Source organism: Gordionus sp. m RMFG-2023, chromosome 3, assembly GCF_954871325.1.
Source record: "Gordionus sp. m RMFG-2023 chromosome 3, tfGorSpeb1-WG-v2, whole genome shotgun sequence".
NCBI classification, from domain to species: Eukaryota; Metazoa; Nematomorpha; class Gordioida; order Chordodea; family Parachordodidae; genus Gordionus; species Gordionus sp. m RMFG-2023.
Genome location: NC_088777.1, coordinates 22367749 through 22382037, shown reverse-complemented (window position 1 = coordinate 22382037; position 14289 = coordinate 22367749). Strand labels below are relative to the sequence as shown.

Here is a 14289-nt window from a genome sequence, read left to right as displayed (position 1 = left end):
AAGAAAGGTCAATGTAACTAAGAAATAGTCAAAATTTTAGCCTCCTAACATTTATATTCTTGAAGATATTAGGGTTCAAAGTGGCAAAAATGACTTATTTTTACCATTATCTGCCTTCATTCAATTAAGCATATCTTAAAAACTACATAATTGTAAATAACGAATTTAATATCAAAATTACGTACAAAGATTCTACTTTTAGATAAAAAAATTTTTTTTACCAATTTCCGGCCATTTTATTTAATATATAAAGACTAAAAACAATTTTTTGGAAATAATACGACCTTCAATTTATTTAAAAAATTTAGTAGACATTATTAAACTCTTCCTTTATATTTATATAAAAAAATTGGTTTGGGACGCAGCCATCTTCATTCTCAAAATCGATAAAAATGTTTAGGAAAGTGTATAAATATTTTCCCGAAAGGGGGCGTCTTTGTATAAAATTATAAATAATCACTTTTTAATGGTTTTTCTTGGATTATTTGATATAATTTAAAGGATTATTCATCTTGTAAGTGAAAATAACAATAAATGGGGCTTTCGTTTAATTATAGAAATTGTATATCGATAAAAGAAATTCAATTTATTACTTTATTTATAATTTATTATAAAAATTTTGCCCCTATAGCATATATTTAATGAATATTAATAAAATATATTTAACCAAGTTTATAGTTCTTGAATATATGAATCAGAATCTTGTGCATTTCATAGATGCCAAAAAATAATATCAAAATTTTCTCTACTCAATTTTTTAAAATAATTTGATATTTTTAAAATATTACAAATATTAATTTATTATTATTATGAAATTATATACAAAATAAAAGTATTATCATAAAATAACTTAAAACAATATAAATATTGGATCGGATTTTCTAAAATCGGCATAGCCTTACTAAATTAGAATAACAATAAATAAGTGTTTCAATCAATAAAATAAATAAAAATTTTAAAATTGATTATCATTCAATAATACATGCTAACTATATTAATTCATTTTTTAATTAATTTATTGGTATTTTGATTTCTATCAACACCTAACCCCAAGCCTGGAAAAACTATAGACGAATATACAGCTAAAATTGTACAAGAATTTTATTGTATGGACGAAATAAGCAGAATCATGCTAGGCAAGAAAGATTGCGTTTCGATTTTGACCAAAGACGGAAAAAAGAATACCATACATAAGAGATTAATTTTAGATAATTTGAAAGAAATTCATATATTTTTTAAAGAAATGAGGCCTGATGTTAAAATTGGTTTTTCGAAATTTGCATGCATTCGCTCAAAAATTGTATACTCGTTGGAGGTAGTGGTACACATATGTATGTGATTGCAGCTACCACCAAAATTTTAAATTAATGATCATTGGATCAAATTTACCCAATGATATGTTGCCCTTTAAAACATACAAACATATTTTACACTTAATAATTTGTAATTCGCCTCAACCATCCAGTTTATATGGGCAAATGTGATAATTGTCCAGGGTCAACACATTTACGCGATCAAATAGAAATATTGTTTCGTTCTAAGGACATCGAATTTATAACATACAAACAATGGCTATCCGTAGATAGCACTCTTGAAACAATAACCAAACCAGTAGGTGAATTTATCAATGATTTTTTGAAAAAATAGAATCTTTATTACTCCATTTTCTTATTTCAACGCAACAATCGTTGTATCAAAACAATCTAAAATTGAACTTAGACGAAGACCAATATTTAATTTTATGTGATTTTTAAGAAAACTATAGCTTTATACTTCAAGGATGAAGTATAAAATTATTTGGAATAGGGCTCTATCCACTGCTCACCCTTTTGTTATATATTATAAAGATAATTTTGCTAATATTTGTTGCCTAAATTATGTAATGATATCCGAATCTTTGCAACACAATACAATAGCAGTACATAATTTCAAAAAAACATTGGAAAATTTTTTAATTAATAAAATTTTTTATTTTTCCGATGATAAAAATCGTAAAAATTTTATTAATATTTGCCATCATGAGATATATTCGGGGTACAGGCGAAATGGCATTTTTCTGCTATAGCACACGGGAAAAGTGTTTGTGATGGGATTGGTGGCACTGTTAAAAGATTAGCCGCTAAAGCTAGTTTACAAAGCCTTACTCAAAGTAAATAACCACATCATATGATATGAATTGTACGAGTTAAATAAAGAAGATATTAATGTCATATATTTTGAATAGATGACCAAAATAAATTATGATTACGAAGATCTATTACTCAAGAAAAGATTTTCAAAAACTAGATCTATACCTGGAACACACAAAATACACACCTTGATTCCAACAGATCTACATCAATTTAAAAGTAAAATGCAATTTAAAAGTAAAATGCAATTTAAAAGTAAAATGCAATTTAAAAGAAAAATGCAATTTAAAAGTAAAATGTATTCCAATTCAATAGAAAGTAGTACTATAGAATAGTGTTGTTAAAACGCCGCGAGTCGCGACCCCGACCCAAAGTTCGGGTCATTTTTTTCGACCTCGACCCGAGTTCAAGCCCAAAAAAACGGACCCGAGTCCAAGCCGAAAAAAACGACCCATATTTTGGGTCGAGGTCGTTTTTTTCGACTAAGACTTGAAGTTTATTTTTTAAGGCAAATATGTTAAAATATATTTTGCAAACATGTTAAATTAAAATTTCATTGAAGATGTACCATAGGAAAGTGACAATTGTCATAATCGTCATTTTCAACTTTTTTGAATTTTTTTAAGGCAAATTAAAAATATATTTTGTAAACATGTTAAATAAAAATTTCATTGAAGATATACGTTAGGAAAGTGACAATTGTCATAATCGTCATTATTGAACTTTTTTAAATTTTTTTAAGGCAAATGAGTAAAAATATATTTTGTAAACATGTTAAATTTAAATTTGTACCATAAGAAAATGACAATTGTCATAATCGTCATTTTTAAACTTTTTTCAATTTTTTTTAGACAAATGGGTAAAAATATATATTGTAAACATGTTAAATTAAAATTTCATTGAGGATGTACCCATAGGAAAGTGACAATTGTCATAATCGTCATTTTTGAACTTTTTTCAATTTTTTTAAGGCAAATGAGTAAAAATATATTTTATAAACATGTTAAATTTAAATTTCAGTAAAGATATATCATAAGAAAGTGACAATTGTCATAATCGTCATTTTTGAACTTTTTTTAAGGTAAATGGGTAAAAATATATTTTGTAAACATGTTAAATTTAAATTTCAGTGAAGATGTACCATAAGAAAGTGATAATTGTCATAATCGAACATGTTAAATTTAAATTTCAGTGAAGATGTACCATAAGAAAGTGACAATTGTCATAATCGTCATTTTTGAACTTTTTTTTAGACAAATGGGTAAAAATATATTTTGTTAACAAGCTAAATTTAAATTTCAGTGAAGATGTACCATAGGAAAATGACAATTGTCATAATCGTCATTTTTGAACTATTTTCAATTTTTTTAAGACAAATGGGTAAAAATATATTTTTGTAAACATGTTAAATTTAAATTTCAGTGAAGATGTACCATAGGAAAATGGCAATTGTCATAATCGTCATTTTTGAACTATTTTCAATTTTTTTAAGACAAATGGGTAAAAATATATTTTGTAAACATGTTATTTTTAAATTTCAGTGAAGATGTACCATAGGAAAATGACAATTGTCATAATCGTTATTTTTGAACTTTTTCCAATTTTTTTAAGGCAAATGGATAAAAATATATTTTGTAAACATGTTAAATTAAAATTTCATTGAGGATGTACCATAGGAAAGTGACAATTGTCATAATCGTCATTTTTGAACTTTTTTCAATTTTTTTAAGGCAAATGAGTAAAAATATATTTTATAAACATGTGAAATTTAAATTTCAGTGAAGATGTACCATAGGAAAGTGACAATTGTCATAATCGTCATTTTTGAACTTTTTAAAATTTTTTTAAGGTAAATGGGTAAAAATATATTTTGTAAACATGCTAAATTTAAATTTCAGTGAAGATGTAGCATAGGAAAGTGACAATTGTCATAATCGTTGAACTTTTTTCAATTTTTTTAAGGCAAATGGGTAAAAATATATTTTGTAAACATATTAAATTTAAATTTCAGTGAAGATGTACCATAGGAAAATGACAATTGTCATAATCGTCATTTTTGAACTATTTTCAATTTTTTTAAGACAAATGGGTAAAAATATATTTTTGTAAACATGTTAAATTTAAATTTCAGTGAAGATGTACCATAGGAAAATGACAATTGTCATAATCGTTATTTTTAAACTTTTTTCAATTTTTTTAAGGTAAATGGGTAAAAATATATTATTTCAGTGAAGATGTACCATAGGAAAGTGACAATTGTCATAATCGTCATTTTTGAACTTTTTTCAATTTTTTTAAGGCAAATGGGTAAAAATATATTTTGTAAACATGTTAAATTTAAATTTCAGTGAAGATGTACCATAGGAAAGTGACAATTGTCATAATCGTCATTTTTAAACTTTTTTCAATTTTTTTTAGACAAATGGGTAAAAATATATATTGTAAACATGTTAAATTAAAATTTCATTGAGGATGTACCTTAGGAAAGTGACAATTGTCATAATCGTCATTTTTGAACTTTTTTAAATTTTTTTAAGGCAAATGGGTAAAAATATATTTTGTAAACATGTTAAATATAAATTTCAGTGAAGATGTACCATAAGAAAGTGACAATTGTCATAATCGTCATTTTTGAACTTTTAAAAATTTTTTTTAAACAAATGGGTAAAAATATATTTAGTTAACATGCTAAATTTAAATTTCAGTGAAGATGTACCATAGGAAAATGACATTAGTCATAATCGTCATTTTTGAACTATTTTCAATTTTTTTAAGACAAATGGGTAAAAATATATTTTATAAACATGTTAAATTTAAATTTCAGTGAAGATGTACCATAGGAAAATGACAATTGTTATAATCATTATTTTTGAAGTTTTTTTAATTTTTTTAAGGCATATGGGTAAAAATATATTTTGTAAACATGTTAAATTAAAATTTCAGTGAAGATGTACCATAGGAAAGTGACAATTGTCATAATCGTCATTTTTGAACTATTTTCAATTTTTTTAAGACAAATGGGTAAAAATATATTTTTGTAAACATGTTAAATTTAAATTTCAGTGAAGATGTACCATAGGAAAATGACAATTGTCATAATCGTCATTTTTGAACTATTTTCAATTTTTTTAAGACAAATGGGTAAAAATATATTTTGTAAACATGTTAAATTTAAATTTCAGTGAAGATGTACCATAGGAAAATGACAATTGTCATAATCGTTATTTTTAAACTTTTTTCAATTTTTTTAAGGTAAATGGGTAAAAATATATTATTTCAGTGAAGATGTACCATAGGAAAGTGACAATTGTCATAATCGTCATTTTTGAACTTTTTTCAATTTTTTTAAGGCAAATGGGTAAAAATATATTTTGTAAACATGTTAAATTTAAATTTCAGTGAAGATGTACCATAGGAAAGTGACAATTGTCATAATCGTCATTTTTAAACTTTTTTCAATTTTTTTTAGACAAATGGGTAAAAATATATATTGTAAACATGTTAAATTAAAATTTCATTGAGGATGTACCTTAGGAAAGTGACAATTGTCATAATCGTCATTTATGAACTTTTTTAAATTTTTTTAAGGCAAATGGGTAAAAATATATTTTGTAAACATGTTAAATATAAATTTCAGTGAAGATGTACCATAAGAAAGTGACAATTGTCATAATCGTCATTTTTGAACTTTTTAAAATTTCTTTTAAACAAATGGGTAAAAATATATTTAGTTAACATGCTAAATTTAAATTTCAGTGAAGATGTACCATAGGAAAATGACATTAGTCATAATCGTCATTTTTGAACTATTTTCAATTTTTTTAAGACAAATGGGTAAAAATATATTTTGTAAACATGTTAAATTTAAATTTCAGTAAAGATGTACCATAGGAAAATGACAATTGTTATAATCGTTATTTTTGAAGTTTTTTTAATTTTTTTAAGGCAAATGGGTAAAAATATATTTTGTAAACATGTTAAATTAAAATTTCAGTGAAGATGTACCATAGGAAAGTGACAATTGTCATAATCGTCATTTTTGAACTCTTTTCAATTTAATTGAAGCAGATATTAAAGATGTTTATTGTATATATTTTTATCTATCTGCTTCAATTAAATTGGAAAATGTTCAAAAATGACGATTATGACAACTGTCACTTTCTTATGGTACATCTTCACTGAAATTTAAACCTAACATGTTTACAAAATATATTTTAACCCATTAGTCTAAAAAAAATTCAAAAATGACGATTATGACAATTGTCACTTTCCTAAGGTACATCTTCAATGAAATTTTAATTTAATATGTTTACAAAAAATATTTTTAGGCATTTGTCTAAAAAAAATTCAAAAATGACGATTATGACAATTGCCACCTTCCTAAGGTACATCTTCAATGAAATTTAAATTAAACATGTTTACAAAATATATTTTTACCCATTAGCCTTAAAAAAATTGAAAAAAGTTCAAAAATGACGATTATGACAATTGTCACTTTCCTAAGGTACATCTTCAATGAAATTTTAATTTAACATGTTTACAACAAAATATATTTTTACCCATTTGCCTTAAAAAAGTTCAAAAATGACGATTATGACAATTGTCACTTTCCTATGGTACATCTTCAATGAAATTTTATTTTAACATGTTTATAAAATATATTTTTACCCATTTGTCTAAAAAAAATTGAAAAATGTTCAAAAATGACGATTAAGACAATTGTCACTTTTCTATGGTACATCTTCACTGAAATTTTAATTTAACTAGTTTGCAAAATATATTTTTACACATTGGCTTAAAAAAAATAAACTTCAAGTCTGAGTCGAAAAAAAACAACCAAACTTCAAGTCTGAGTCGAAAAAACAACCAAGCTTCAAGTCTGAGTCGAAAAAACGACCTAAACTTTAAGTCTGAGTCGAAAAAACGACCCAAACTTTAAGTCTAAGTCAAAAAATACGACCCATATTTTGGGTCGTGGTCGTTTTATTCGGCTTGGACTCGGGTCGAGGTCGAAAAAAGGACCCAAAATTTGGGTTAGCTCTGTTCGAGCCGACTCGGCTAAGCCGATTAACAACACTACCCATTTGCCTTAAAAAAATTGAAAAAAGTTCAAAAATGACGATTATGACAATTGTCACTTTCCTATGGTACATCTTCACTGAAATTTAAATTTAACATGTTTACAAAATATATTTTTACCTATTTGCCTTAAAAAAATTCAAAATAGTTCAAAAATGACGATTATGACAATTGTCACTTTCCTGTGGTACATCTTCAATGAAATTTTATTTTAACATGTTTATAATATATTTTTACGTATTTGTCTAAAAAAAATTGAAAAATGTTCAAAAATGAAGATTAAGACAATTGTCACTTTCCTATGGTACATCTTCACTGAAATTTTAATTTAACATGTTTGCAAAATATAATTTTACACATTGGCTTTAAAAAAATAAACTTCAAGTCTGAGTCGAAAAAAAACAACCAAGCTTCAAGTCTGAGTCGAAAAAAACAACCAAGCTTCAAGTCTGAGTCGAAAAAACGACCCAAACTTTAAGTCTGAGTCGAAAAATACGACCCATATTTTGGGTCGAGGTAGTTTTATTCGGCTTGGACTCGAGTCGAGGTCGAAAAAAATGACCCAAAATTTGGGTTAGCTCTGTTCGAGCCGACTCGGCTAAGCCGATTAACAACACTACCCATTTGCCTTAAAAAAATTGAAAAAAGTTCAAAAATGACGATTATGACAATTGTCATTTTCCTATGGTACATCTTCACTGAAATTTAAATTTAACATGTTTACAAAATATATTTTTACCTATTTGCCTTAAAAAAATTCAAAAAAGTTCAAAAATGACGATTATGACAATTGTCACTTTCCTATGGTACATCTTCAATGAAATTTTTTTTTAACATGTTTATAAAATATATTTTTACCCATTTGTCTAAAAAAATTGAAAAATGTTCAAAAATGACGATTAAGACAATTGTCATTTTCCTATAGTAGATCTTCACTGAAATTTTAATTTAACTAGTTTGCAAAATATATTTTTACACATTGGCTTAAAAAAAAATAAACTTCAAGTCTGAGTCGAAAAAAAACAACCAAACTTCAAGTCTGAGTCGAAAAAAACAACCAAGCTTCTAGTCTGAGTCGAAAAAACGACCCAAATTTTAAATCTGAGTCAAAAAATACGACCCATATTTTGGGTCGAGGTCGTTTTATTCGGCTTGGACTCGGGTCGAGGTCGAAAAAAACGACCCAAAATTTGGGTTAGCTCTGTTCGAGCCGACTCAGCTAAACCGATTAACAACACTACCCATTTACCTTAAAAAAATTGAAAAAAGTTCAAAAATGACGATTATGACAATTGTCACTTTCCTATGGTACATCTTCACTGAAATTTAAATTTAACATGTTTACAAAATATATTTTTACCTATTTGCCTTAAAAAAATTCAAAAAAGTTCAAAAATGACGATTATGACAATTGTCACTTTCCTATGGTACATCTTCACTGAAATTTTAATTTAACATGTTTGCAAAATATATTTTTACACATTGGCTTTAAAAAAATAAACTTTAAGTCTGAATCGAAAAATACGACCCATATTTTGGGTCGAGGTCGTTTTATTCGGCTTGGACTCGGGTCGAGGTCGAAAAAAACGACCCATATTTTGGGTCGAGGTCGTTTTTTCAGCTTGGACTCGGGTCAAGGTCGAAAAAAACGACCCAAAATTTGGGTTAGCTCTGTTCGAGCCGATTCGGCTAAGCCGATTAACAACATTACTATAGAATAGTTATCATATAATGATGAAAGTATAATTATTGAAGAAATATCAGGATACCTAACGTATTTTGTTTTAGTGAAAAATTAAAAGCAGGAAGAAATATATATAAAGTTTTTAACCCATCCGGACCTTCTAATTCCTTTACATTTCCAAGTATAGACGACACTCTTTACTTGCCCAAATGTTATATCTTAACATTAGTTTTACTGTTAACTGCTACTGGCCGTAATTATACATTGTTGTCACAAGAAAGTAAATGCGCTACCAACAAATTAGAATCTTTTAAAAGTGAGTTGTTTATTAGATTTTTAAATTTAAATAAAATCAATTTTTTTAATATTTAAGGCGCCATATATGAAATGCACAAGATTCTGATACATATATTCAAGAACTTGAAACTTAATTGAACAAATTTTATTAATATTCATTAAATATATGTTATATGCGCAAAAAATTTTATAATAAATTATAAATAATGAATTTCTTTTATAGATAGACAATTTCTATAATTGAATGAAAGCCCCGTTTATTGTTATTTTCACTTACAAGATGAATAATCCTTTAAATTATATCAAATAGTCCAAGAAAAACCATTAAAAACTGATTAATATATAATTTTATACAAAGACGCCCCCTTTCGGGACAATATTTATACACTTTTCTAAACATTTTTATCGATTTTGAGAATGAAGATGGCCGCGTCCCAGATTAATTTTTTTTTATAAATATAAAGGAAGAGTTTAATAATGTCTACTAAATTTTTTAAAAAAATTGAAGGTCGTATTATTTCCAAAAATTGTTTTTAGTCATTATATATTAAATAAAATGACCGGAAATTGAAAAAAAATTAAATTTTTTTTTTATCTAAAAGTAGAATCATTCTACGTAATTTTGATATTAAATTTGTTATTTACAATTATGTAGTTTTTAAGATATGCTTAATTGAATGACGGCAGATAATGGTAAAAATACGTCATTTTTGCCACTTTGAACCCTAATATCTCCAAAAATATAAATGATACGAGGCTAAAATTTTGGCTATTTCTTAACTACACTACCCTTTCTTTGCTTACCAAATTTTAAAAAAATCGAAGGGGGTCGGCCGAATAGTGGTTAATTTTCATGGTGACCCAGAAACGACAAGACGACTCGACAATAACTTGGATTATACCAATTTCTGGGGAATTACAAGACGACTAGACATCCAGCAACTGGAGCAATGGCCAGATGAGATAAAAATTCAAACTTAAAATAAGTGTGATTTGGGATCAGTTACGAGTTTAGCTGTTTTGATAAACAGCGAGTTAAGGACCCGGCAATTCAAGAAAGTTGATTTAGTGTGGGCACGGACGTATAATACGAATGTAAAATGGGGAGCCGCCAGTGATTGATGACCCACATACAGGTATTATAGAGATTGGAGCCGAGCGTAGACACGTAAACCAATTAAAGGAACGAAGGAAGGAAACTAAGGAGCAAAGAAAAGGAAATTCCAGAGAATACTGGGGTTAGATGGTCTAGCAGAATAGGTAAGAGACCCAATTTTCTGGGAATAAGATAGTCTTTAAAAATGGGAATATGTTGAGGTATTTAAAATGATATTACGTAAGCCATTGTTATTATCTGAAATACTCATTATTTTATTTGGTTATTATAGGTTTAATAATTAATTGGTGTATTTGATTTTGTGACTTTATACGCCTAAAGTATACTTAGGAAATCTAAATTGTTTTTAAATATTTATAATAATAAAACAATTCGTCGTTCGATCTAGAACTATGATTTATTTTGCGTCTATTTGAATTTGGAATTAAAGTAATTTTATATGAAATAAGAATTCCCAATAGTAAGAATTTGTGAATAATAAAATTATTATTCAATTCGACCGAAAAGTTTTTGTAAAAAATCAAATAATGGACAATTAAAATTTTAAAACTTATGTATAGAAGTGATATACTAGAAATTCAATTGTCAGCCAATTAAATAGCATTATGAGTCTTTTTTTTGTAGATAGTTTAAGTTATGCTAGATAAGTAACCTCTCTCCACGTCCACATTACCATTATCTACAATATATAAATTGCTTTAGTGTAATAGCAAATACTAAGTAGTAATCAAACTTTTTATAAAATGTGCTTTCAAGAATTTAAACCTTTCCAGAATGTTATTTGTTATATAGCACAATCTCTTTTATTTATCTTTCTTTATTGTTCTACTAATTTGAAAGTCCGGGCAGAAGCTGTTCTCAAGTAATGTTAAATAAATCGGTTATAGTATAACTTAAATTTGTTTACTATGTTTATCTCATATAATGCTTCGTTATTTTTAACTTAAATTTTTTTTAAATACAATATCTTATATTTTTCGATTTTTTAAATACCCAAGAAGATATATACTAATATTCAAATTTAATTCTTAATTTATATTATTTAAGAAATAATCAAGAGTATTTTTCGCAATACCCTTTAAAGCTAATTAAGTTAACAATACAGGAATATTGTTAATTTTCGCTATAGTTAAATAAATTTATGTCCTCTTGGATATTAATAACTAGGTTTTATTCAACCATATTAATATTTTAGCTGCAAAATTGGATGGGTACACGATAAAACCTCATAAACTGAAAAATTAATTCTTGATATGATATAAAATGAAACTTACAAAAATTGAACAAAGAATTGATTTCTTCTATTAGACGAAACATCAGAATTTCTATAGCGTCTATTGCCATTTATCAAATTCGATCTTCTATTCGCGTTATTTCTGGTTAATATTTCACCTCTAACACGATTTAAATCGCGAGAAAATCTATTTATATGATTTGTGTCCCGGGAAATGTCAGAGGGAAGTGGATGTTGATTTTGTGAAGGGTTCTACGGGTATTTAATATTTAAATAGGTGCAATGAAAAAATAAGTTAGGTTATCATAATTAACAATTTAACTTTCCATGAAAAGGAAAGTAAAAGTGCACAGTGATTTTATAAACAAATAATTTAAATTTACACAAATAAATAAATAATACTTCATTATTTCCCCGGTTATCGACACTTTCAATATTTCTAATTAGCCGGTTAAAGTTACTACGCCTGTTAATGTTTAATGACTCGTTTTCCAAATCATAATTATTATTTTGCACTGGAAGAGAAAAATCTGTAGAAGAGTTTGAATGATGGCAATGAGAAAAATTGTTCAAATTATTAAGGCTATTCATGACAAACATTATAGGAGGGATGGTTGGTGCTGGAAGTGTGGAAGGGGTATGAATATATTGTACAGGTAAGGGTAAAGTTACATGTCTGTTGCATTCACAGACAGGTAATGGTAAAGTATAAGGCATATCGTTAAAATTGTGATGTTGAGGGGCAAATAAAGGCTGGGTAGCAAAGGATGGGATCGGAGGCAAACAACAGAGACAACAATGGTGGTGCAAATGGAATACTGCATATTGTTGAGCGGGAATGTGTGAGTGATGCAAGTTAGTAGGCAAATTCGAAGTTGTGGAAAGCATAGGAAGAGTATCAAAGGATAGTGGTTGTACAAGGTTAGAAGTGTGAGTTTGCACTCTTCCGCAGTTGATTATAGAGTGGCGTGGAACAAAATAATCGGGTTCACGTTTATAATTAGGACAGGGGCAGGAATAATGTGTTCTATAGAGCGAAAAACAACGTGAGCAATCGTGGCTAATAATGGGGTAAGGGTTGGTCAAGGTATTGTTAATAGAATGCAAGCCATCACATATAGATTGATTAACCATTGAATAATAATTATTATTGGTAATTTCATTGGGTTTATTGTGTCCGGAACACGGAATTAATTTATCGATTGGGAAATGTCGAGAAATAGCGGAGGTAGAAATATTGTGGCGATTTGAGAATAGGTACTTGGAAGGTTCGGAAGTAAAATTTGATGAGTTATGGTATGGATGGTGATCATTATATTCGTTAAGATTGTAGATTGAGGTATCAGGATTTGCGGTTAAGGTGTTACATTTTGTATAGAACGTCGATGATACATGGTTGATGGGATTTAGAAAAGGTGTAATACCACCCTTATTAGAAAAAGTATAAAAGTTGTTCGAACTGCTTTCGGATATTATGGGAATTTTTGCGTTTATTCTAGTAGCAAAATTATTGGATACATTTTGATTTAAATAATTATTGGAATTTTTGTTGAACAGACTATCGGGTAAATTAAGGTATGAACTGCCATTTTTCTCAACTTCGTATACCTTAGCTGGCACTTGTGGATTAAGGCAAGAATAATCAAAAGGTAATTTAAGAGAATTTTTACGATATACATTAATACCATTGGCACAAATATCGGATATTGTAGGATTGTAATGTTTGTGGTTAGGTAAAGAATATGGAATTTGAGCATCGTTGAGCATATTGTTATTTTGAAAATCACAATTGTTGTTATGAATAGGAAGAGATGAAGTAAATTTAGAATACATTTCATTATTTTTGAGCAGCAAATTTTTGGACGTTTTGGTATTTGAATCATTAACATCACAATAGCCAAATATCTCTAAATGCGATTTATCACATATTTTGCGTTTTTTAGTGCATGCATACTCATTATCCCCTATAGGAACGGCATCCATCTAATTTTCACTATGGATCCAGCTATACATTTACCTTATTTATTAAAATTAAACTGATATAGTACGAGAAAGTTAAGTCAATTTTAAAGATATTTCTCACATAAAATAATAGCGTAACACCCATTTTTGAGATATTAGAAAATCGGCAATTTATAAAAACGAACTAATACTTAAGTTTAAAAATAAATAAATAATTTTATATAAAAACATTATGTTGAACTTCTATAACGAAGCAAAAAGAAGCTGTATCTTAATAAACAAATAATCTAAGATTATTTTAAAGAATTTAATATTTGCAAAGCCTATTCACTCTTTTAAAAGGGATTATAAGTATAACTTTTAATACTAGTAACAAAAAACATAATAAATATTGGGGTGGAAGGATATTATTTTATCATTTTTTATTAATAATATTAAAAAAAACCCCATATATTAAAATTAAAGTGTCCTATTGTTCTTGTGCATGATAAAAATAAAACTACTTTCTTTCCCACGCACTCGTTAATTAATAATATATCTTTTAATATTTTTTTATATCTTTGGTATTTATTTTTCAAAGAAAAAAAATGTCCTCAAAATGAAATTATTTTGCGCGACGTGGTCAAATAATTATTAAAAACAATTTCTTTTAGAAAAAAATATAATATATATATATGAACCGAACCCCATAGCTTATTGTTGTATATATAAAAAATATAATATATTTTGCGTAAAAAAAAGGTAAAGCAAATATTAGCGTTTCGCTTCGCCATAATAAATAAATATG

General features: G+C 27.1%; 2 protein-coding genes across 2 annotated transcripts in view; one reads left to right on the top strand and one right to left on the bottom strand.

Moving 5' to 3' along the window:
- Positions 1–14289, bottom strand: part of LOC135925657 (GATA zinc finger domain-containing protein 14-like) — a 45583-nt gene that overhangs the window by 15712 nt on the left and 15582 nt on the right. Inside the window, exons 2-3 of the mRNA XM_065461068.1 lie at positions 11943–13557; positions 11581–11792 (exon numbers count right to left, since the gene is read on the bottom strand). Coding sequence (XP_065317140.1) covers positions 11581–11792; positions 11943–13523 — 1793 coding nt within the window. The 5' untranslated portion in view covers positions 13524–13557. The remainder of the gene's footprint in view (positions 1–11580; positions 11793–11942; positions 13558–14289) is intronic.
- LOC135925658 (GPALPP motifs-containing protein 1-like) overlaps positions 1–14289 on the top strand; it is a 46801-nt gene that overhangs the window by 29729 nt on the left and 2783 nt on the right. The gene's annotated exons all lie outside the window — the stretch shown is intronic.